The sequence below is a fragment of the Pseudopipra pipra genome, chromosome 1 (assembly GCF_036250125.1).
Source record: "Pseudopipra pipra isolate bDixPip1 chromosome 1, bDixPip1.hap1, whole genome shotgun sequence".
Lineage (NCBI taxonomy): Eukaryota > Metazoa > Chordata > Aves > Passeriformes > Pipridae > Pseudopipra > Pseudopipra pipra.
The window spans coordinates 34,253,406-34,280,421 of NC_087549.1; the positions used below are offsets into that span (position 1 = coordinate 34,253,406).

General features: G+C 36.1%; 1 protein-coding gene and 1 long non-coding RNA gene across 3 annotated transcripts in view; both read right to left on the minus strand.

Moving 5' to 3' along the window:
- Nucleotides 1-217: 217 nt before the first annotated feature.
- On the minus strand, nucleotides 218-16,655 carry LOC135412590 (uncharacterized). Its single transcript, XR_010429756.1, has 2 exons — nucleotides 11,720-16,655; nucleotides 218-1,244 (listed from the first exon to the last, which is right to left on the minus strand). It is a non-coding gene; the product is annotated as an uncharacterized LOC135412590 (long non-coding RNA).
- Nucleotides 16,656-16,664: 9 nt separating this feature from the next.
- The window catches only part of C1H8orf34 (chromosome 1 C8orf34 homolog), a 134,598-nt gene continuing 124,246 nt past the window's right edge, over nucleotides 16,665-27,016 (minus strand). For both annotated transcript variants that reach the window (XM_064651324.1, XM_064651314.1), the window contains 2 exons: nucleotides 22,599-22,719; nucleotides 16,665-17,496 (listed from right to left, as the gene is read on the minus strand). In XM_064651324.1, coding sequence (XP_064507394.1) covers nucleotides 16,985-17,496; nucleotides 22,599-22,719 — 633 coding nt within the window. In that variant the 3' untranslated portion in view covers nucleotides 16,665-16,984. The remainder of the gene's footprint in view (nucleotides 17,497-22,598; nucleotides 22,720-27,016) is intronic.

Here is a 27,016-nt window from a genome sequence, read left to right on the forward strand (position 1 = left end):
AAAAGAACTTACAGGGACTATTCTCATTGGGATTTTGGTATTTCATTTCATGGATAGGAACTCTGCACTGTGATGACACATATAGCAAGTACTTGTTCATCACAATGCTACCTTCCATTTTACTTGCTCAGGACTAACACAGATGACACACCTTCTGTGTATTGAGCACGGTATGTTTGTGAGACAGCAAAAAAAAGTTCACACTATCAAACACTCGTGACAGAAAATTAATTTTTATTTCTTAAACAAACAGATGTTTTGTAATACTGTATTTTTTAACAGTTGCAAGCAATTTTATTATATCATTCTGTCTAAGATACAGGAACCAAGCATACATAACTGAAGACAAAGAAAATTGAGAACACTCTTGACCGAATTAATAGGTAAATGAAATCAGTAAATGCAACTGCCACATCCCTTCATTTGATGTCTGTGAAAAAGCATCTTCTAAAGTTCCAAGCACACAACACACACCAATTAGGATATTTTAAACAGCAAATTTGTTTCAGTAATCCATACGTGTAACCAACAGTTTATCATAATATATGAAATTCCTTTAGGTGCTTTATTTTTGCATGCATGTGCCGTTTCTTATTGTTATGTTCCATTTTTTAACAGAGTATTTATTTGTTTTAGAGATCAAAGTGGATAAATTCAATACAAAGCTATGCGGCATGAGCAGCACCTGTTTCTGCTACTCACACACACGCCCACACCCTTTCACTCACTCCCCCTTCTGACCTCTCTCTGCAGGTGAACAGCTAGTTCTCTGTGAGACCTGAATGGGACATATATACTGGCAGATGCAGGCAAATACTTTATGTTTATTAATCTAAAAAAGAGTAAAGATTACAAAAATATAAGGAGTAGAAAACCTTAGACAAGTTAAAATACATAAAATCTTTAGGCAAAGTTTATTTTGGTCAGGCAGAGTTTAGTTTATCAAATGGTAATCCAAAATAACTGGGGTATAAACTAAACAAAACATTATAGTAACTTTATAAAAACTAAAAGGTGACAGTTACCCTTCTTTCCTAAGGCCACAGTACCACAGTAAATACTCTGATTCAGAGCATTACAGTATCCACATATCAGAGCGCTTCTATACATGTACTGCTGACACTAGAAAAATAACTTCAATTAAAATCAATATGTATAAACTAAAGTAAATTTTCAGGTGTAGTTTTGATCATAATTTTGTTTTAATTAAACTGTTCTTCAATAATCCCACTGATTTCACAAACCTGTGAAATCAAACAGAAAAACACAGAAACTAGGGCTAAAATGTAATGTACACAAAAATAGGATAAAAGGGAAAATTAATCCTTCATTGTGTTCAAATTTTGTAAAAGTTCTCCATTATGCTAAATTCACAGTTAAATAAGCAAGATGGATCAGTATGTTGATGGACCTCAATTCTTTTTTATTTCTAAAATATTCAGAAGTAAATAACAGCTTCTTTAGTTATATTATTTGTTCCAATTATTCAGTGTTTTGAAGGTTTTTTTTCTGCTGGTTCTTTTTCAATACCAGTAATAGATTGCAAAAATAACCCTTCTTTTAAAAAGCATTGAACATAATATGCAACTGTGATGAATCGGATAAGCTGAGATAGCGATGTTTTAATTTCTGGTTATGTTCAGGTTGAAAAACTTCCCTGAAGCAAAATGGAAATTTAGCTTTTACAAATATTTACATATGCATATTGAAATGGATTGTTTTGCAAATGTTGCTGACTGTAACACAACCTGCCCCCTCCTGTGTTTGTAAAAGATGTAATGCTGTAACTGGATCTATTGCATAAATTAAGTTACAGAATCAGGGTTATAAACTGGAAATAAACACCACAACCACATTTAATTACATAGCTGAATGCATAAAGGTCTGTATTTTACCTTCACCTTGCCTTTTTTAACACTGAAGGAAATCAGGCACAGCAGCTTCACCTTTATTCACTGCTTTTGAACATATAAATAGGCAAGCCCTCCTCAGGAGATTAAACAAATTTGGCAGGAAAAACTTATTCCCATTATCTCCAGCTAATTAAGTAAATACAATTGAAAGAAATTTCACTTTGTCAGGTGACGAAGCCTGGACTTTATATGTGATATTGTACTCATATTCAACAAAGAAAGGTACATAACATGAAAATCTCTGCAACAACAGCAACAATAACAAAACCAACAAGAAATAAAGCCCAGGAAACCTTATGAACAGTTCTTATCCTTTATTAAATTGATACGATTTTTTTGGAGCCATTTATACCTAGTGCTTAACAACTGTTTTCCTTGGAGGTGTTTCATTTAGCAGATATTCAAGCTCTGTCACAGTTTGATCCTTAAGTAACAAACTTGTCTTACGGTGGAGTAAAGATGTGCAAATAAATGTAAGCCTGCTTCATTTGCAGATTCTTCTTGTGATTGTTACCCATAGAAAATCCAAGGACTGGCCCTCCTAACTGCAGAAGGAAATGGAATGCCAGCCAGAAAATATATTGCATGCTACCTCATATCCATTATGGAATTCCTGACTGAGAAAATATATTAGCAAGATCAAATCAACTTTCAGCTGTCATGAGACAGAAAAACACCAAAGGAGAGATGCAAGAGTTGAAGGGCAGCCTAAAGAGGTGATAGGATTCAGTGCACCCATCTCAGCTCCCCAGTAAGACAGATCTCTAGCTGTCCTCTGAGGTGCCTTTTTTCTCTCTTTACTTCAGAGAACAAACAGCTTGGACTAGACTCTCTCAGTGTTATACAGCTGAAGGTAGGTGAGATGAGTCATACTCTGACATGCTGATTTCCCCAATGTAAAAGGAAATAACAGTAGTTTTAAAAGCACTTAATATAAGCCGGAAGCCACCACTGACTGACTGGGGGAAGACAACTTAAAAACTACAACCATTTTAAATTTAGTGAAATCACAGCAGAAAGAAATACAGACAGATATTAGAACTGGGGACGAGACTCACGACACATTTTAGGAACAGTAACTGGTGATTTTTCATAGCTCTCCTGTCAGTTATCACGTTTTATCATTCCACTTCAGAGATCAGGGAAATAAGACACAGAGAAAATAAGCTTTGCCCAGATCTTGCTGTAACACTCACACTGGCACTATGCATTGCCAAACAAGATTTAAACAAAATGAACAGAAGTCACATATGAAGAATCAACCCTCCTCTCTTCGCCCTCTCCTCCAATCTCCAAATTCATGGATTTTTCCCTCTGACAGGGTCAAGAACAGTCACAAAATCTTAACTTTTTCCATTACAGAGCTTTTCTTACTTGAATTTGAAATCCTTCCTCTCATGATAAAGAGGAATTTCTACACTTTCGACTTAGAATAAATTCTTGCCTTGTGAAACACGTTGACATCAATAGGATGATAAGGAGCTTGGAGAATACTGGGCAAAATAGAGAAAACAGATTTCTTTCATAGATGCTTCACTTCCTGGTCATTTTTACACCCCAGAATTATAGTCAAGCATTCCATACTTTTTCTGTTTTCTGCCACAATCTGGCTCTTCTGCTGCATCAGTCAGTTATGGAGCCAAAAGACTTTCAAGGCCTTATTTGATGCAAAAGGATTTACTCCCTGCTTGCTGTACCCTGGGTCTTGCACTTCATGGAGTTATTTGCATTCGAACAAATTGAGTGAAAAGTATCAAAGCCAAATCAAGTGTTTAGTTAAAGTTTCTTCATCAATATGCAATAAATTAGGCTGCATTCTCAATAAAAAGTTACATTTCTTTGCTATAATGGTAAGAAATTTCTTTGCTACAATGGTGAGCTGGTTAACTGCTTGTCAGTGATTAGTCAGTAAAAGATTTAGTTTATTTATTCAATGAAATTCTTTAATATTAGAGAAGCGTTTTACTTTCCTAAAAGTTTATTATTTTTTATTATGTCCTTTAGACTGATCTTTTAACAGCACAATACTAAACAACCTGTCTTTCAACACATACACTATAATTTGTGTTTCAAATAAAAGTTTTTGTATCAATATTTAGAGCCTGTTGTTTCACTATACTGCCAGTGGAGTATTTTTATTGTGACATATGTAAATAAATATATATTTACATTCTTAGTTTTGAAAAAATTCTAATAAAGCTTAGTACAGTTTTTTTAGTGATGAGCAAGGATGACTGTCTGTTGAACTTCTACGTATATCTACCCAGAGTGGTTTATAGAAGACATAGAACTCTGTGGAATTTCAAAAAAGCTTAGAACTCCAGTTGCAAATGTTTTTTGAGTTAAAAACACCAGAATATTTTAAAAGCAAAATATTTATCATTGCTATTACATCTGTTGACTTTTAATACAGATAAAATTAGCACAAACATATTTGTGCTCTGAAATCTACTGACCTCTACTACTATCTAGAGCACAGTAAAGTTTAACTGTATTTCACCAGTATCTTTGTTATGGTCAGTATTAATCCAAATTTTCATATCTCATATTTCCCAGGTGTATATTTTTGAATCACTAAGGACTGCCATTACTTTACCCAGAGGCACCCTGCCTTCTCAAATAATTGATTTTTATATCCCAGGGACTAAGTTATGATAATAAAAACAACTGGGTAGGGGGAGTTTTGCTGTTTAAAATCACTAAAATAAATCTTAGAATAAAAATCACAGAAATGCAGCCATCTTGCTTGACCTCCCATACACTTGAACAGAGCCCACAGAATCTTCCCCTGGATTATCTATAATTTGTCATTTAGAAAGCCCAATCACCTAGTTTTAATGGCTTCAAGTTCATTGCCTCCCTTAACTTTTGCTTACAATGCTTAAGGCTCCTGGTTGCTAGGACAGAGGATTTAATTTCCTTCGTCACAGTTTGATGAGTCGAATCTTTTTTATTTAAATGTCTACCTACAGATACCAAGTCATCTCTGAGGTTCCTGGCTGAATGCCTTTATGTGAGGCAAACTCCTAACAGGGTTTCCCAAAGCCTGGGTCATTTTTAATCATCCTCTGAAATCTCTCAAGTAATTCCAATCTGTCTTAATGGCAAGACACCAAACCCACAGTGTTTTACTGATATGATGTGAAATAATTACTTTGTTCCTTAGCTTTTTAAGTGTTCAAGAAATGGAATACCCTTCTTTGTGACAGCATTATGCTGAGAGCTCACACTGAGATGATCTTCTATGATCATCCTAAATCCATTAGGTCACTGCTTTCCAGGATAAAGCCCCATTATTCTGTAGCAGAGACAGATATGTTTCTCTGGTGCCAGATATATTTCATTTCCTTCAAATATACTTCATCTGGTTATAATAAAGTGCATTTTACTGGAATTTGGCCATTATATCAGGGGATTAATATCATTTAATAACTTCGACTTGTCCTTCCCAACAATTATCCAGACCTATCAGAACCTAATGAGCCCGATTCATCTACATCTTCCCATTAGAAACTCTAGTTTTTGGTTCCTCATTGAGCCAGCTTTTAATTTACCTAATGTGTGCCCTGATAATTCTCTATGCCATTTTTTAAATTACAGTGTCATTTTTTATTACATTAAATGTCTTTAGGAGTCCAAGTTTAGCATAATAATGCAAGTTGTAGAAAAAGATACCTGTAGGTTTGGAAGTTGTACTGAAAAAGCTTTTTGCACTGAAACAGATTTTGAGAATTATTTTTTCCTCACTCCAATGGAAAATTCCCTCCTCCTCCCAAATATTTAGTCCAATGTGAACTTTTCCAAAATAAAACCAAAAATTACTTAGTATAAATAAAGTGACATGTGCTAAAGCCCTAATAGTATAAGAAGATAATGACAGCTTTGGATTTAAGCACATCCATTCAAAAAATAGGAAACTTAAGTCTAATTCCAACTTTCCCTAGCCTTTCCAACAGCCATTTGACTTCTGGTAGAAATAATGTCAATCTCTAATCTTTTTTCACTATCTACAAATAATTAAATCCAAGCAGGCAGGTTTCCATGCTAGAAGATTGGTTTTGTTTATTTTCAGACTCAAAGAGCAGTTATATGAAATGTTGCAGCTTCAGCCATGGGTGTTAGAAGACATCCAGCCAAGACCATCCAATAGGATAAATTCTGTTTACAGGAGCACAATCCTTTCTGGTATCCCATTTCTGAAGTACACATAGAACTGTCTCAAGCTAAATACCTAGCCAAGCCACTGGCAGGCAGAATGAGAGGCAACGTATCTTCTTTAACATACATAAGTGCATGCTGAAGAAATTTGCAAAATAACTCATACTCCAAGTAGACAAAAGCTTTATGACACCCTTGGAAAGGGTAAGTGGAATGGCAAGATATGACTTTTTTTTACTCCAGTTTGTATTACCACTCTTGAAATACTAAAGAAAGATACCTATACATTTCTTCAGAAGATTCTTGAATCTGGAATTAAAGTCTCCCAGAAATTCACTTTTGGGAAAGACTCCCTTCTGGACAAAAAAAGTGAATTTATTATTCACTGAGAAAAAATTCCAAACACAACAATTATGTTCTTAGTAACCAGACACATAATTGACTAATATGTTTGAGCCATGCCTCATAACTACCTTACTCCCCAGAGAAACCACATCTAGCATTATCCTAAACTCAAACCCACTGCAAGAGATGTTTCTAGTACAGCTATATTCCATCAGAGCAGAACACAAATATAAATAGCTGAATTTGACTGACAGAAATGGAATGGAATGTCATAAAGATGGCAATCAAGTTGCTACTCTAAGCCTGATTCTGTCATTGTTATTCATACTGCATATCACCTGACTCTAGCAAAAGCAAACTTTCACAGCAAAAACATACTACAGCAGTAAAGTCCTCGTTATTGTTAACTCCGATTAAGCATTTTTCCAAATCTTAGGAACACTTACTTTCATAATTAAGAAAAACTGACTGTTAAGGCATGTGAATTTGCTCAGTGTAAGGAATTTACCCATGGACAAATACTGCATGGTTTGGAAATTTACTGGAACACAGTCTGAATTTCTTCATTCTGCAAAAAAACCCTGTCTTTCTGCTAGGTGGACATTTGTGCAGAATGGGAAAGTGAATGTTTTATTCGATACCTGTTGAAGTCATCAGCAGAGTGTCTTTGACTGCAGAGTTTCAAGACCAGTGCAGAATGACTGAAGTGGAAATCACACTTTTTCCCAACCATTCATTGATTTATCAGCAGTAGACTTTTCACTGTGAACCTTAGAAAAGAATTTGCTGATGTATAGCCACAAAACATTTAAATTTATGCTGGTGAGGGTTCAAGCCTTGTCCCAGATCAGCTGAGCTGGAAATGAGCATCTAGTGCTCTTGTTGGCAAGTTGAAATTGGAGTGAAGTGGTAGTAGCCACATGACTTTGTGTGCCATTGACCACAGAAAATGACATGCCTTAAGTGGATTAGCACAAAGGAATGTTATATACACATGCAATTTTTAAGGTCCCTTCCAACCTTCAACATTCTATGATTATATATGTATTTAATATGGATTAACTGAGTAGCAAGTTTTTCAAGGATCTGAGTTATTCACCTATCACGTACATCTGCTCAATGGACTGACTGGAGGGAGGGATACTTTACATCCAAGGCTGTGGGACCTGGGGAAATCTGCTGTGTGGTAACTTCTTGAGTTAGGCACCAAGAAAGCAGACTTATGCTTTTGGGCAGCAAACCCTTGCCAAGACTACAGACAGTAGGTCAAATTACACCAAAAGACTGTCTTTGTCTTTTCAAGGTTCTTGGAAGTTAGTGATGCTTTAAAAATTTCCAATCAGCAATATTTGTAGGACTTGTTTTAAAGGGAAATACAAGTTGACTCTTGACAGTCTCCAGAAAGGCCAAATTTCTTCTCATGAAAGTTGGCTAAGACATGCTCTGGTGGTTGTAGATGCAGCTCTTCTGTTTCTGTGCATCAGTATCCCACAGAGAATAAAATTATTTTTGCCAACTCCAATTTTGTTATAACTGGTATGCAGGTTTAAAAATTATTGACTTTCAGTTATCACTGGATCATGCTGATAACGATAAATATTTAAAATGCTGTCAAAGAGCCTGGAGGATTTAAAATGTAAAGTTTGATTTACAAGAACTGAGAACGTAGATCTCATTTCCATAAGACAAGATATGCACTGTTGTATCTATTTTGCAAATGATGTTCGTCGGGACATGTTGAGATGCCAAAGCGACCCAGTTCTGCTCAGTTATCACTTGCTTTGAAAATAGCCTCTCTAAACTCTTACATCTGAATACATTTGAAACTGTTCCCCCCTCATTTTTCATTCTTTTTCTTGCAGAACACTAACCAGAAGGTATTAATTTATAAGAACTCAAGGTGACCCAAACAGCTTTTCTTTTTGAATTGTTAGTTTTCCCACTACCAAAAACTAGTTTTACACCTGGCTGCTATTATCTCAAAATAATCAAAGAATGTGATAAATAATAACTGCATCCAATTTATTAAAAGCTGAGTCAAAGAACAGGTGTTGCTATTGCAAAGATTAATTTTGCAGCTCTTCTGTTCGAACTCACAAATTATGAACTCCTGGGCCCTTTCAACACTAAATCACACACACAACATTCACACAGATTTATTACCTTAGGGTGAAAAATTATGTGTAATCTTGCCAGCTGCTCTACCTACAAGCACTGGCATCACCAAGTACGTCAAGCCCCTTACTGACTCCACTTTACAACCAGGAATTTGCAGCCTCTCCTTTGTCAGTGGTGTCAGTTCTGCACTTTCTTGCCCATGACACTAGCACATAATCTCAAATGGGGATGATAACACACTTATTTTTAATAACAGTCATCACTATTAGATTTCAGATACAGAAAGTATTACTTTGATAAAGGATTTTTGTTCTATTCCTTTAGTTATATTAGTAGAAACAGTGACCTCCTATAGAGGGTGCATGAGTTAATTACACTGCAGTTAACTGGAGTCAACAGGGGTTCACAAAGGGAAAGTCCTGTTCAACTAATTTGATATCCTTCTATGAAAAGGTCACTCACCCAGTGGATGAATGAAAGTTGGTGGATGCAGTTTTTCTGGATTTTAGTAAGGCTTCTGATACTGTCCCTCACAGCATCCTTCCAGACAACTTGTCCAGATGTGGGATGGGGGGATTCACGGTGTGCTGGGTGAAGAACTGGCTGAAGGGCAGAGCTCAAAGGGTTGTAGTGAACGGGGCTACATCTGGCTGGTGACTGGTCACCAGTGGCATTCCTCAGGGCTCAATTTTAGGGCCAGTTCTGTTCAATACATTTATCAACAACCTGCAGGCAGGAGTTGAATGCACCATTACCAAGTTTGCTGATGATACCAAGCTGGGAGGTGCTGCTGACTCTCTTGAGGGACAAGAGGCCTTGCAGAGGGATCTAAATAGATTGGAGCATTGGCCAGTGATTAATAGCATGAAGTTTAACAAGCTGAAATACCAGATTCTGCACCTGGGACAGATTAATGGCATGCACAAGTATAAACTGGGAGAGGAGTTGCTGGAGAGCATCCCTGCAGAAAGGGATCTGGGGATGCTGGTCAGCAGCAGGCTTGGTAGGAGTTGGCAGTGTGTCCTGAAGCCAAGAGGGCAAACCCTTTCCTGGAGTCCATCAAACACAGCATCATGAGCCACTCAAAAGAGGTGATTATTCTGCTGTGTTCAGTATTGGTGTAGCCTCACTTGAAACACTGTGTGCAGTTCTGGGCCCCACAATTTAAGATGTGAAGGTCCTTGAATGTTTCCAGAGGAGGGCAACAAAGCTGGAGAAAGGGCTGGAAGGAATTACCTATGAGGTGTGGCTAAGGACTTTGGGCTTGTTTAGTTTGGAGAAAAGGAGGCTCAGGGGTGACTTCACTGCTCTTCACAGCTTCCTGAAAAGAGGAAGTGGAGAGGGAGGTGCTAATCTCTTCCTGCTATCCAGTGACAGAACACATGGCAATGGCTCAAAGCTCTGCCAGGGGAGGTTCAGATTGAACATTAGGAAGCATTTATTTACTGGGAGGGGGTGAAACACTAAAACAGGCTTCCTAGGGAGGTGGTCTATACCCGAAGTCTGTCACTGTTCATTCAAGAGGCATTTGGATGATGTCCTTAACTGCATTCTTTAACTTCTGGTTAGAAACTATAGCTTACCTTCTTTCCCTTCTCTCTTCTCAGTGCCATCAGATCCAGCAAAAACAATTGTTATTAGTTAAGCAACTATCATCTCTAATGATTTGATTGTGGGACTGAAACTTTTATCTATAATTCACCACTTTGTTACACTGGGCAGTGACAATGACCTACCAGGATTCTTGGAATATGACAGTGCAGGATCTTGGGTGCTCAGAAGTCCTCACATTCACGCAATTCAAGTATAGGAGCTATAAAAGAACCACGTTGTGTATCTGATATGTCCTGAAGCACCTGTCTCCCTGATCACATAATTGGCACCAGTTTGTGTGTGCACAGCCAGTCCTACCAATGTTTGTGGGATTGTAAATTCATTACAGAAAATACCAAGGAAAAATTGCATGAACAGAAAAGGCAGGTACCAGAGTCTACCTTGGGCCACCTAAGGTGAGCTTCAGCCCAAAGATAACTGAAAGGCTCAGCTGCAAGTCAAACTGGACTTACTGGCTTTGGACTAAAATCAGCTGGACACACAGAGCCTCATTTTAACACTGTGTATTCAAGAAACCTGGGACATGCTCTTCAGTATCCCATTGTGTAAATCTAAATTTCCCAGTCAAACTCTGGGCTATGTATGAATCTGTGAAACTGATATATGAGTATATATCATATATAGTATATATTTTTAAAGTGGCATAATTTAAAAATACATTCTGCTTATCTGGCATGATTATTATTAATCATTAATCCCTTACAGAACTATTCCATTCTGTGAAGAATTTGCCTTTTTCATATGTTAACTATCATATTTAAACCAGTTTTAGTTGAATGTATTGAGTTTTCTAAACATGCTGATTAAATCATATGTTCTTTTCAAGTATATCACCTAAAATATGTTAGGAAACAGTTTGCATATTCACCTTTGCAGATCACAAAACTACTGTGAATTAAAAAATAATATGTGAAACAGTTAATGTTTTCAGTAAGATTATTTACAAGTACCTTGTAGGCAGAGAGAACTTGCCACAGTTTGAACATATTGCACTTTATAGCCTGTTACTTGTTGTTACTTGTTCTGTCATTTAGGTTGTGATCCTGCTGACCTTCACTTGCATGATCAGGCAAATGCTTAAAGAGTGTAAGATATTAAGGATTACTTGTATGATTAAGAACTTTTCTTTTTTCTATACAGATGAATTAAAAAGAATACAGGTAAAATAGAAATAATGGAGTTACAGGCCTAAGGAGGGAGGCTCTACTTTTCAGAGCAGAGGGTTTTTACATTGTTTCTTTAAGCTGGTGAATATATATTTATTAAACAGAGTATCTATTTCAACTTCATGTTACTTCTGGAACAGCTACTTTAACACATCAGGAGAAATTGTTTCACTTAGCTTAAGTAAACTGTGGTCTGTGATCATTTTGTCATTTTTAGGTGACTATAGGAAAGCTTTGGTAAATCAATCCTACAAAGTTCAGCCCTAAGACAAATGAGTAACTGGCACTTTTGAGAAAAATTGCTCTGAGCAGGCACGACATCTCCACAGCATTTGAAGATATGGAAAAGAGAAGTTAAGTTTGAGGGGTTTTTACATACTATCTGATCCTAACAAATATACTTACATTTGTCTTGGTCAGCTTCCACTCCTTCACTTTCTGTGTCACTCAGCAATATCCAAGGTTGATTAGCAAGCTGAAGCTGTAGTAAGAATGCATCCTGCCACAAACAGATCTATTTTAGATAAAATGACAGACAACTATTCTATATAAATGCAGACTGTAGCAAATATTCTAGCCTCAATTAACTAGAGAGGAGAAAGCCTTTTATTAAAAAAACCCTTGCTATGAAATAAAACCAGAATGTAGAGGATATGCAGGCTCCTTAGCAATTATAGTATTTAATTACTTATTTATCTATTTGAGGGGTGAAGAAGGGGTTTCTTTAGCTATCTATCTGCTATAGACCCCGATATGACAGATATATACATACTCTTCTTGGAAATGTAGTGACAGAGAACAAAACTGGAGATATTCCATCTGTCCCTGCAGTCTTTGGACTGCACAGACACTTCAAACATGATTTGCTTAAGTGAAGTTTTGATTTGTTGAAACTTTCACTGATTCTAATCTAATAAGAACAAGAACCTGAAACTTGATGGTTTTATTGGAGAACAAGTAAACTTAGGAAGGAAAACCACTATGGAAACCCTTGTCTCCAAGATACCATAAAACATCAAAATATAAATGTTTTACACAGTTAAAAAATCCAGCTGAATATACGATTTTTAAAATGTTTTACAATTGTCTCCTTTTTAATATAATGTATATATATAAAAATATTTTTCCATGCACACAGATACACATATGTATGTGACCATGTACACATACAGACACACAAAACACTTTGACACATTCCTTTGCACTATTCAAGGGAAGAGATGAGACTGGAATGCACATTTTTATTTGAAAAAGCAGTTCAAACATGCAAGTCTAGTCTCTAAAAGAAAACTTAAAACACTGGCCAGATATCATAAAATTACTGGCCAGATTTTTATAAGTTCTTGAAAAAAATGGGGGGTAATAGCCCTATTTTCTCTTACATCAGCTGAGAACCAGAATCTACATACTTAAAGTTAAATAGTACTACAGAATAAATTTTATTCTTAGGCTATCTGATTTAAAAACAGAAACCAGGCTTGTTCAAATCAGTTTGTGGAGACTGAAGACAGTTCAATCAAGATCTAACTCAGTGGGAGTAAATTATTATTTCTGTTAGCAATCTGTTAAAAAATTCCACAAACGCTGCTGCCATGGCCCAACAGTAAGCTCAGGCAGGAGGTCCAGGCCTTACTCATGTATTGTCATTTCAGATGTGCTGTGTTCAAGAAGGTTGCTGACTACAGCACTGAACATGTTTTGTTTCATGGAACAGGATTCTTGCAGTAGGGGAAGTGGTGCTCACACTCATCTGCATAGCTTTTAATCTTCCAAAAACACAGAGCAAGGACCTGAGCCGGGCAGCAGAACAGAATGAAAGTATCTGACCAAAAAGAGAGTCCTCATCACAAGGTATGATCTATATTCCACTAAGCAGGAGTAAAAATTTTGTGAATCAATGCTATGTTCAAATAAGGTGAAATTTCCTTCTCTTAACAATGACAGACCAATGAAGATTGCTGAATACAATTTTAAGTTATCTGAATAAATAAAATGATTGTAAAATTCCAAGTGTTCAGCAAATGAAATGGCAACCAAGGGAATCAGTAGTATTTTCATCTCAACAGCTATTGATAATATCACAGAATTGTGTCATTTTAATGGAATCCATCCTAAAGAGATAAGCAGGATTCAACATTCCTTTGCCAATTTATACAAAACACCAAAGGATTAAGTATATGCATAAAACTATCTCTGCCAAAGGATTTGGAACCCCGATTTATTAGCTTTATAGAGATAATAAAACTATTTCTCTAGGTAGCATTTGTTTCCTATAATTCAATTCAGCCTTGAACAGAGTTGATAATAAAACACACCTGCTAGAAGTTAGTAATACTGTGTGTGCCAGGAGGCAGAAACTTGTTCACAAAATCTCAGATCATTATAAGTCTTTAAGCACTAAAAAAGCCCAAAACTTTCTTAACAGCTGATATGTTAAGTACTTGCCAAATTATTTAAGATTTGTGCTATAACAAGATTAAACCACCCATGCTGCAGCATGAACTTTACTAAAACTTAAGAACTTTGAACTGTATTAGTAATATTTTTCTATTTTAGACTTGCTATATTACTCTAAAACACATTACAATCTACAATACATAAGGCATTGAGAGATATGCTAAAATTCCTGACAAACAAACAAATTAATAAATAATTCAAGTTCCTTATGGTAAAACATGTTCTGGGTGTCCAACAATCACTTCCTTTCAACTGACTTATTCTCGTAAATATGCATCAATGTTGTACTGGTTAATTCCATTAACATCACCTAAGAGTAAGGAAGCAGAATTATTTGCAATATCTTATCATAGCTTCTTCTGTAGGATTGGCAATATAACCAGTGTATTTACACCTAGTAGAAATACCCAGTTGACACTGTAAGGCTAAGAAGAATAAAAGCAATTTCCCTTTTTTTATTTTACCGGTTTTATACAGGTAGAGGATACAAAACCTACAATGAAAGTCGCAAAATAAATTACAGCATCAGCCTTGAGTTTTATATATTTGTGACCTGTAAAAGTACAAAGACAGAACTCTTCTTTTTCTCTTATCCCAGGCCACCACTGCCTTTTTAAAATATGTCTGCATGGTTAGAGAGAAGCTGTGACACAAGAAAATGAAATCACATGGCCAAAAATAGGAGAAAACCTCTAACATGGCAAAAAGTGTTCACCAGACAGGGATATTTCCTGGGTATGTTCTGTCTAAATCCACTCCTCTAAGTGACCAGGAACTTCAGTGGGCAAAGACAGCTTAAAAGAGCTCACAAAGCTTCTAGCATAACACTCCAAAGAAGAGGCTAGGAGTGGCAGATTGGCCAGACCTCCATCATCTACTTCCTGATATCCAAGGGCCTTTACAACTTGGCAGAGGCAGGTCTTCAGTATGAACGTGTCATATCAGCAGTTTTCCATTTGGAAGCAGAGCTAGTCCCAAGTTGAGTTTCCATTATGTCAAAGGTCACTTGTGCATGTCAGGAAAGGATAAATAGGGGTTGAGCTGGCTCACTAGCAGCCAAGGTACTATTGTACCCAGGAAGCAAAGAGAAAGAACAGAATTTGTCACTCCTAGAAGGAATTATAACAGAGGATAAAAACTGACATAGAAATGCTGAGACTTAACATCAGCTTTAAAGTGGGATTGCTGGCTGAAGCTGGACATCCTATTCTAAATGGAAAACAGGGTAATAATAATGCTCACTTCCTGAAGTTCTTGAGACACATATATACATATATATGAAAAGTATAACAGGACACTTATTATAAGAGCTATAAGCAAATAGAAGTAATAAGACACAGCAAATGAAATGTGACTCTTGGTTCTTATTAGTATAACTACAGAAAGGCTGTGGAAGTAAGCATTTTTAACTCCCTGCCTTGTTACAGGAAAGATGAGAAGTGATGGACAGACTGAATGTTCCTCAGCAGAGATGCAGTGCTCATTACATACATATATTTTCAGGAGTATATACAAGAATTCTAGTTGGTATCACATGACTATGTATCACTAAAGAACAAGGCTGCTTAAAAAGAAAGAAAAAGAGGAGTGAAGAATTTAGTGGGAGATAATTAAACTGTCATGTCTTCTGAACATTTTTAGTTAAAAAGTATTTTTAATTCTCATTTTCTGGTATGTGAGAAAATTCTAACACAGAAACACATCACATACCTCAAAACAGAAGACAGAGGAATGTTTTTTTCTGTCAAAAAATAAACGTGTTACAATTACTTATATTTTTTCAATGGAAAACTTATGGTTTGAAAATATATCAGTTGGCAGTGAAGACACTTTCAACAGAACTGTAGTCACCTTCAGTCATCATGTCTTCATGTCCTTAAGTTAGATATTCAATTCTACTTGAAGAAGTAGCTCGACTGATGGGATTAGTGCACTGCCATTCAAACACCAAAATAATGAGGATTTTTTTCACCATCAAATTTAAGTAAGATTCCCTCCCCAAATTCTTTAGTTTTGGATTAATCTGTGCCTTATTTCCTTTCTCTCACAACAAATAATTAACTGCAGGATTACATTAAGTATCAAACCTCTAACTTTCCTACAAGCATCTTTAAGCAACATTATTATAAACAACATTTTAAATTTTCCTTAGAAGTCATTAGACTAATAATACATTGTGTCAAATGTCACACCCAACAGATTATTAAAACAGATAACACTTCACAGAAACAATTATCTAAAGGTATGATATTATTTTCGGACTTTGAAAAAAGGTCTCCAGGCTTTGACAAATGGGTTACAAAGAGGTTGATAATAATGGTGGAATCCAACAAATCCCACCATTTAAAAATTACCAATCTAGACATATAGTTCCTTCTCAAGTCAGTATAGAAGGACCAGCATATCCTGAGAAAAGACTCACCTTTGTAAGGCATGTATCTGAGATAGACAGCAGGGCTATTTTTTCACAGGTGCTTTTATTTCCACTGCCTACACACTGAAGTTATCTTTAAGGCAGCTAAGGTTAGCAGAGGAGAATCCTACTCAGAATTTACAAGGTACTTTAATTTTTTGTTCTGTTCTGTATTAAACAAAGATTAATCCTGTAAAAGCAAATAATATAGAATGGAAGTTTTTATACTGTAAATCAGCAGTTAATGCACATAGTACTAGACAATGATTCAAGAATGTTAGACATTTTCTCTTGCAATTCAGTTTGGTGCTTTGGAAAAATTTGTCCATTGAGCGATGCCTAACTAATCATTCCAATGGGCCCAAAAAATGAAATAAAAATTAGACCAAGGAAATATCATGCACTGCCAGTGTGGCAGGAAAAAAATACCCTGGAACATAAAGATAAGATAAAGTTGTGTTTAATATTCCAGAGGTATGCAGATAAAGTTGTGTTTAATATTCCAGAGGTACACACCTCTTAGAAACTGTAAGGCTAACAACACTGGTATGCATCATACAGGCAAAACCCTACACAGCTCATGGTAAATTTGGGGAGCACAAGTGTTTCAGTATGATTTCTCTAATAATACTGACATTCTCTAATCAGTACCTCTCAAAGCTGAGCAGTATTTCCTTGCTAATTTTCTCATCATTATATTTCAAGTTCTTTTCAGCACAGTAGGTTACATTAGGTATACCGATGTTATTTTGAACATAAAATGCAATCTCATATTCATGCTATTAAACATAGCCAAGACATTAAATTGAAAATCTTACTTCTGATAAACTGTTTCTCTGAGTAGTGACAGTTCCAACAACGTCTCCACTCACTTGCACAGAGAGCCCTGAAGCAGCACTGAGGGTCCTCCCAATTTGGCTCTTAGATGTCAAAGATCTGCTTCTTTGTATACTAATGATGCTTTCCCTATTTCCTTGGTTGCTAGGGACAAGAGGCCGTGACAACAAGCTATTTGGAGTCACAGGTCTGCTCCCCGGAGTTGATGGCCTGTTGGTTTTTGCACCAGGTGTGGACGGTCTACTGTTTGCAACACTGGAGACCTGTGTTCTGCTGTTGGTGGGCAGCGGTGGTGATTTGTTTCCTTGGAGCTGAATGTTCTTCCCTGTCGGAGTTGGCACCTGAGGCCTTGGGGTTTGGCCCTGTGAAGCTTGAAGATTGCTTTGATTGTCAGACGTAACTACACTGTGATGCTGGACACCAGGGCTTCTTGAGAGCCTTGCTTCTTCCCATAATGCTAGGTCCTTCTCAATGTCTATGCACACACACACAAACAAAACAGAAAGAAAGGAAACTCACTGTCTATTCCTCTCTAGTTTAAAACCCTTAATGATTTTCTCCAACATAAGTGACAATCTGAAGCTGTGAGGAGAAAACCTATTCATGTTTAAAATAAAAGGCATCAGAATTAACAGTTCACATGTTTTTGGCAAGCATTTCCCTAAAGTTTATTTACTGCAGACGCAGCTATCCCGCGGAATTGAAACATTACCACTTCATTGAACGTCAATACAACCTATAAAAATCCCTCTTGTTTCATCAAAGTTATCTGTCTATGCCTTTTGCCAAGATTAGTATCAAGTCAAGATGGAACCGTGACATAAACTTGCCATCCTCACCTGAAGTAAAGCACAATCCAAAACTGGTTCAAGGCAAAACTTTAGCTTCTGGCCTTGCTGTCTACTGCCCAACCAAAACTCTGGGGGAAATAACCCTTGAGCTTTTGCTCATCTGGATCTGTGATCCTGTTTGAACCTGAACTTTGTGTTCTGTCACCAACATCTAGAATCCAAGGAGAAAAGGTGACTGCCATTTGGTGGTCCAATCCCTACCTCTCACACAGCTATAAAAAATGAGATCTTATTTAAAACCACAACAGATCAGGGGTGGTGATGAAAAGTGTTTCTTGAATTAATTTAAATAATATTAATGGTTCTATTGAATTAAATAATATATATCCACCAAAGTCAGGTAAGGGTGGCATTGCTAACATACTGAAAGTCCTTGCAAGTAGAAATGTAGAGCTTAAGAAACAGTTTAATCAAGTTTATTCTATCTTACACTACTGTTACGAATTTTCACTTTCATTGGCATGTACTCTACTGTATCTTGGTTTTCATAGAAACAGTTGATTATCTTTAGAATAGCAACATCATTTCCCATTAAACTGCACAAGTCACAGTCCCAGAAGCTGTAAATCAGAAGGGCTGTACTGATTTAAACACCTATTAAGTGAGCTCATATAAATTAAGCATTTAATATTTTATTTTGATAACAGTGATTTCCGGTTCTCAAAGTCCTAAAAGAAACAGATTCTAAACCACATATTGGAAAATAAGATTTTCTTTCACATGTTTACCAGTAGATATAAAAGGAATGCTGTATGTTAAATAATTAAAGATGTGCTGCCTTAAACATTAGCTTATTTTATAATAACACCTTGAAAACAGGAAAATAAGCTATGCCAATTTCATGTTACTAGCCTAATACAACATATTCCACACAATTCAAATGCTATTAATAGAAAAGCTAGTAAAACTGAAATAATTGTGAAATCCTCAGATAAAAGTGTCTCTCAACTTTTAAAAGATAAAATGTTTAGCTGTTAGCAAATTTCAAAACATAGTTATTGTTTCTAGCACACAGTTAAGAATATTTCTAACTGATTCCTTGCTGACTCCTTAAAATTAATTATTTCCATTGTGAAATGATTACATCTTGAAATATCCTTCCATTATGCTCTCAACTTTGGAACTTCATAAAATCATAGAATGGATTGGGCTGAAATAAATCTTTAAGGTCATCTAGTTCCGAACCCCCTGGTTATGGGCAGGGATGCCTTCCACTAAGTCATGTTGCTCAGGGCCCCATCACACCTGGCCTTGAACACTGTCAGGGACAGGACATCCACAAATCTAAATCTCTACTCTTTTAGTTTAAAACCATTCCTCCTTGTCCTACCACTACATGCACTTGAAGGTCCCTTTGGGTACTGGAAGGCTGCTCTCGGGTCTACCCAGAGCCTTCTCTTCTGAACAACTCCAACTGTCTCAGCCTGTCTTCGCAGGCGAGATGCTCCAACCTTCTGATCATCTTCGTGGCCCTTCTCCGGACCCACACAAACAGGTCCCCATTCTTCTCATGTTGGGGGCCCCCAAATTCAATGCAACACTCCAGGTAGGGCCTCACAAAGGTGGAGCAGAGGCGGAGAATCACCTCCCTTGACCTGCTGGCCACTCCTAATTTGGTGCAGAACTTGTAAGATGCCTGTCAAAAATTCAGGGGCAAATAAATGATATTGCGGACTACTTGATTTAAACCAAATGAAGAATATGTTCTTTTAAAGATTCAGCTTAGCTTATTTCTTTGCAAAATTACAGACCTCTAACTTCCCTGTGGTGATTCAGGGAAGAGATTACCTGAATATTGAATGATCTAATAAGAGTTAAATAAACATAATATTCTAGCTCACGTTTCCCTAATTTCATGTAGCAATCAAGCCTGCAGATAAACCAATTATTCTAATCATTTCTCTATATATAATTAACATGTTTCTATAGCATAATTATTCAGTTTTATTTACACATCCTCTGTTTGATTTTGCTTTAATATAAGCCTTTCAACCAGAAAGAAAAAAAAAATCACACATCCCCAGCTTAACAGTATTATCAGATCCATATTAAGTAACAGAATTGAATTATAACTTAGAATTTTTTTAAATCCTTGTTGATATCATTTAAAGGAAAATAAAATACAGGCAACAGAGCAACACAAAGTCATTTTGTTTTCATTAAAAATATGGCAGAATAAGGATATCGTTCATATGCACTTGAAAACTGTTTATTATTTAACAGTTCTTCTTGTGATAAAATATATTCCAGAAGTATCCAAAGACCACAGAATCAGTGTAACAAACCAAATTGGCAAGATGCTGGAATCAACTACCAAAAAAAATATTCTCTACTTGCATGTGATATAAAGTAGCCACAGTAACATAAGAGACTGGATCTTAGACAAAAAAGTTACGAGTCATATGCAGAGAAGGAAAAGAAAACTGATTGCTTCAACATCTGATTCTGTAAAAATGCTGTTTTCAAATATCAAGGTACTGAGGCAGTTGCTGGCAATCAGTATTAGTCCCTAATTTAGGCACAGGCACCAAAGTATGCCTTATGTTAGGAGTGAGTTTTATCCAGCACATAGTCCATAAGGGAAAAATAGGCCCCTTAAGAAGGTATATCTGAGACGGGACCATATTTCATCATTATGCAGGTAATCCAAGTCATAACTCAGGCACTGAAATGACTGTCTAGATAAGCAATCATTTCATAGAATTAATGGGTTCCAGTGCGCTTGGTAAGAGAAGTGAAACAAGGAGACTTGCTGATATCACAGACATCTGAACTCTTGCAAATGTGTAAGACAAATAAGGCTAAGCAAAACTGCAGTATTATTATCTGAGGTACTACAAACTGATTCTTCATGGAAATCATGTTATGCTTGTGTGTGAGGGGAATAATTTTCTCAAGCAGCACTGGTGTTATAATAGACATGAATTATTAGGAATACAATAGCCCAGAGTCTAATAATTGGGCTATTTTCAAGTGAAGTTCTCAGCCAGACAAAAATTACTGAATGGTAGAATAACTGATCCTCATGTTACAGCATTACTGAAATAACAGGCCCAAAATCAAATTACAGGAATAGCATTGATGAGAGAGAGAAGACCTTGTAGGTCACACAACAGCAGATTGAATCTCAGAGCCTTCGTGAATGTAGCTAGTTATTTTACGATCAATTAAGTATTTAAAATTCCATATTTTATTGAATATTGTAGTTATTACTGTCAGCTTTGCCAAGGGAGATCTAAAGGAACTCCATGTTTCACAGCATACTGCATACAAGTATGCAGTGGGAAGTGAGACTAGTTAGGATGTAAACTGAAGTAGGGAGATCTTCGCCTGACCCCTTCCGGAGTGATAACTACAGCAACATAAGGGAAGACAAGTGCTACCTCAGTAGCAGAGGCCCCTGGAATATTCAGGTCCCTGCTACGATACAGAAACCTGATGACCACAGACTGGTTTGCTGGTCTCCTGGTTCCCACTAGATGTTCCTGGCAGTTTCAGCTTAGAGAGATGACTCATGGATTTTTCAGTCTAGTTTGGCAGTGGCTGCAGCTCTAATAGCTGTAGGCTTTTTGAACCTGCCAAAAAAAAAAATCTGAATGACAGCATCTCTGTTGTCAGACACAAAAACCACCTAAAAAAGCTTCATTTTTATATATCATTATTTTTAGTTCTTGCCCCCATTATGAGCCAAACCCTTTTCTAAAGAGCTTCCCTCACTGTGCTTACAGCTTTGTCTTATGCCTTGACTTCAGTTGTAACAGCCCCTAGGCAGAAGTACAAGAAGTACAAGAGCTGTATCTCTTTCAAAAGAAGATACAGCTCCTAAGCCTTTCACACAGTGTTATTGGCAAGATACATATACAAAGTCTTTTAGAAAATCACACTGAAAGTGTAAAGTTCTCTGCCTCACTCTCTGAATGTCTTGAAAGAGGGATCAGATAGATTTCATTTCTACCTTCATTTTACATATACATTCTTTATGTACCAGTTCAGCATTACTTTCACCATATGACAAATAGCATGCATTATATAGGAGTATCATGCTATAGGTCTATGTAATACATTATAATGAAAGCTGAAGATAGAAAATATTGATTACAAAGAGGAACAAATTCCAAGCTACTTTTTAGGATATCCCTCATTAACCTTTATAAAGCTCTGAAACATATTTTTTGCTGAAAAAACCACACTTTTTTGTTTGACTTTTCAGAAATGGTTACCCCCTCAAAGATGTTGCAGATGTTCCACAGCACACAAATTAACAGACTTCACTCAACCAGAAGTCTCATGAACAAGGTGAGTTTTTCCTGCAAAGCAATCTATTCTCAAGCAAAATGTTCACTGCAGCCTGTTTTTAAAGACTGCTTAACAGAAGATAAAGCACTGGTACCTCCTTACTGCAGAAGTCTTAGTGAAACATGAAAACAAAAAAAAAGGAGCATTATTGTGCTGTGGTCTGACAGTGTATTTAACTGTTTATTTAATTTAACACAGTTTAATTACTGTTAAAGTACTGTACTTACTGTAACTACAGTGAAGTTCATTGCACCTACAAATAAAACAGTAATTTTGCTGTTTTTATTCAATGAAAAAAATGGAAGTTTAACTTTTCATCTGTTTTCATCAGCACGTGAGATAGATAATCTTTTCCTCCATCTAAAATCTTGGCAGAGAAAGCTCAGTAAGTGCTGTTAGGCATTTTATGATCCCTTGCTACCATACATACCAGCTAGGTGTTTTTCCATGGTCTGAAGTTCTTTTGCTGCTAAGGAGTCTTTTAAGAGTTTCTGTCTTGGGGAACCTCCAGGTCTGACACCCATAGTGTCCAAGGTCCAAACTGTCTGAGACTTACATAGATAAAAAGAAAAGGGAATACTTTTAATCTAGTTTCATATCTACATATGAAACAACAAAAAGAGTGGTATTCTCATTTAGAATCATGCATCTGGTCCTTTTTATGTAGAATATAAATATAAAATTTTATGCAAAACACTATAAAATATCATGTCTTACCTTAAATAAAATAAGTAGCAGGCATTAGATAAAAGCGGCACGTCTAAAGAAACTCAGATATACACCTTCACACAAGCTCTTGCTCCATGTTTGGACATTGGAACAGAACAAATTCCTCAATGATTTACCTTCTGAGCAGTTCCAGTTACTTAGTGGGGGTTGCATTTACTTTAAATTACCAGAACATTTGGCACAGTATCTCTGCAAAGCAGCACTTCTAGGAATATCATAGAATTTCCTAATCAAAATTGCCAGTACTGTTTTATCACTGCAAGAAGTATTCCTTTCAGGAAAGGCAACTAAATCATCAGGGCAGCACAGCAATTTGAAAGGGTTGCCAGCAAACAGACCATCTCCTCGGTCTCTTCATTACTGAACGCCACAGTAGAAACAACTCTGGGCCCTGTTCATCACCTTCAAACTTTCAAGGTGAGGCAGTGTCTCTCTGCACCAGAAATATGTTGAAACAAAGCCCTTGGGTTATATTTGTCAACTTTTAAGGTCAACTATGTGTCTACTTCTTATGTGGCTTTCTTTATATATCATCATAATTTCTTCACATACCATACAGTCATTAATGCTTTGTTTCTTCCTTGGTCCCTTAGCCAAATTACTGCTAAGATAAAAAATTCCAAACAATAAGGCCAAAGATAATCCCTCTCATCATTGATTTCCTGAACTTCTGGAAAATACCTTAACTTACTGGGAATGCCACAATGGAACAGAAATGCAATTAAGTAGGTCACCACCTCAGAAGAGAAAATGTTTCTTCATTTTTAAAGACTGTCTGAATTGTATGATCACAATGAAATGAGGAAAAAAGAGGTAAATCCAGTTAATTAGTTCCTGCCAAGCTGTAAGTATATCTAAAGTGTTTTTATTGTACTTTTCATTCTACACAGTTTTTCTAATCATGTGAAAATTTTATGAGTAACTTCAGGAGGTAAAACTGGAAAGAATACAACTGTGCTTAGCTTTCTATGCATAACCTACAATTTCTTTGCTGAATAGCTTGAATATCTTTATATAGACATATTCGACAGAGATCCCTCCAAATACAAAAAGAACCCCTCTTTATTGAAGAAGTTGTTTGCAAATGTCCCTTCCACTCTGGCCAAGCAGCTGGCAAGTACAGACACTCTGCATGCAGTGGAACTTTTTGTGCAATATTTCGTTTGAAGATTCTGCACACAACATGTCCTTTCTGTACAGAGTTTACCAAATGTTTAATCTTTCAGCTTCCATAGTCTGTTCAAGGAAATAAGATGAGCTAGTCAACACAGGGTTTTGACACTGTAAAAATAATAAGGCTTCTCAGAGCTCTGCTGCAATATCAGCTGCCACGTCTAATCCCCACCTTCCACATTAGAGCCTGTTCTATTTGAAATACCATGTAATTGAAATTACAAGCTTTTTGCTTCCCATGGCAGTCAGCCAGCACATTTTACACTAAACCTTGCACTAAAAAAATGGTAGTTTGAGTTAACCTACACACCATTTTTCTGTTTACAGGCAAGTGGGAAGCAGGAAATATGTGGACACCTGGGAATCACATTTGTTTAAGTTTCTGAAATGCAATCAGAATAATTTTTTTCTAAATTTCCATTCTGACTTACTGGTATTTGGAATAATATTTCTGAATTTGTCATGACCAAGAACCCAAAATTTTAGACAGGTAAAAACAAGGCACTCATTTATTTTATATATATGTATTTTTCTAAAGTTCAAAATATTCTTTCAGTTTAAAATTACATTTTAGGGGATTAAATATTTCCTAATAAGAGTATTTTCACTCAAGAAGAAAACTGCCCTACTGTCTGCCTGTGTTAGATCTCCCCCAAAGCACTAAGCACATGCTGTGTGCCAGTGGGGCTGATGAACTTGTGAGAAGCAGAGGCTTTTCTGGAAGCAGTCCTTACCCTTGGGGCTCAGATAGAAGAATGTGGCAGCCCTGCCAGGCATCACAGGGGTCATGCAGGCACCCAGGAGGGGTTGTGCAATACATAACTGAATATCAGCAAAAAGAATATCAGCAGATAAGAAAGGATAATTTCTTTAAGTACTTCAGGTGCCTTCCAAAGAAAAAGATAATTTTAAAAGTAAGAAATAATTTTCCCTTTTTTTTTTCTTCTTTTTTTGCAACTGTATGTACAAAATGACATGTATATTTTATGGATTTTGTTTTATACAGTGGAGGTCTCAACCAAAGAGGTTCAAGGTATGTCATTCAAACTGCTTGCTTAACTACTTGCAGGAGTTATAATTTACTTCCCAAGAACCGTGATATTACGTTCTTCAAACAATCTTGTATTGTTAATTTATCTAATAATGGTTAAACTTAAACATTTGCACAGGTTTTTTTGACAAGCTGTTGGAAGAGTTGCAGTAATCTAATATTATCTGTTATTATTTTTGCCAAAGATTTAAAATTTGAAGTTAAAATTTAAAATTTCAACTGTAGGTGCCTGAATTTCCACATGCATACAAAATTCCACTTGGATTTGAAAACTTTTGTATCAGAACACACTAGTTTTGTGTGTATAATATACCAGTATGACCTTCATAATTCATACTACCTCACAGGTGAACTGTTGCTCTTCCTGATGTGGCAGTGCAACCTTAAAATAATTCTTTTAATGACTAACCTGCTAAATGCTAAATAGTGACCCCAATCCAAGAAATAATGTGTAGATTTAGTTGAAATAATGTATAGATTTAGTTAATTACTGAAGTTTGGGTAATTTAGAGCTGTTGATTACACTCAAACTTGTACAAGTTAATCAAGTTACTTCTTAGTATTGTTCTAACGGGAAATAGTGGAAAAAGCTATGAAAATTTCTAACAAATAGAATTTATATGATGCATCATCATAGTATTCAACATATACTGATAGTAAGAATAAAAGCTTAATTTTTTCTGGTGCACGAAGCCTCAAGTCATTTCACAAACTGAATTACCATTAAGGACTTTATGCATTTGTCACAGAAAATCCATGTCTGTATTCCCTCAATAAAAGTAAATGAAAAGTTTCAAAGCAGTAATCAAAACAGGAGAAAATTTATTTAAAACAAAACACTTTTATAAAACACTTTATTACAGTATTTTTCTCCCAGTAATAAAGAGCAAAAACCCAAGGCAAATTCATGCAGATATGCTTTTTGCAGTTGGACAACTTTTTTTCTTCCAGTTTCTGTTACATTTGGATTGGTTTGCCTTACATGGATAATTTGCAGAGAAAAATATACCTTTTTATGTGCACATGCAAACCAAGATGACTGAATGTAAAGATTCACATAAAACCCCTCAACAACTAAGCATGAGTCCTGTTAGATCCAGGTGGTAGAGGAAGCAACTTAGAGGGAAGGCAAAGGCAATGTGATCTGCTCAGTGCATGTGCCTTTTTCCTTTCTGTTAGTCACTGTAAAGTTAGTAAAGTTAGTAACTTCCCCTTGCTTTTCCATTTCTGCTGGAATTCTAGCCCACCTAAATTTTTCCTAGTATCACTTTGGTGTTTTCTTAAAGCTTGCTAGCCAAAGATTTATTAAACTCATTTGAAGAAACATAAAGTAAAATAGGACTCTGAGTTCACCACACTGAAAAAATCTCAAGAAAAAGCTTTTGCATTTTGCCTAGCACTTTTCATTACATTAAACATTTGTGAGAAAATGACCCAGAAGTAAACTAGGATCTCTAAGGATGTTTTGAATGCTTCCTTCCACTTTGAATTCTTGCAAAACACTTGGGAAAAGTGCTCATTCTTGTAAATACTTCAACCAGCTTTTTGCTAGCTTTACTCATTAATTTAGAATGCCTTGTTTGGGATTGGGCAGCACTGAAAATCTGATTTCTCCATTTTTCAAACATTAACTCTTTTCATGAAAAATAAAGCATAGCAAAAGATTCTATGTTTAAAGAAAAAGGTCTAACTACAAAAACTCCCCAATTTTTCAGAAATAGAACAGTAAACATATACAATGCTACAAAGAAAATCATAATATAACCACAGTGTAAATTACATGAACAATGTTATAGACATAGATGTTGCCTATGTCTTCTGAGATAGTTTTAGTATCTAGATTGTTTTAGTATCCACATCAAAGATCTTACATGTGGATTCATACATGGGACATA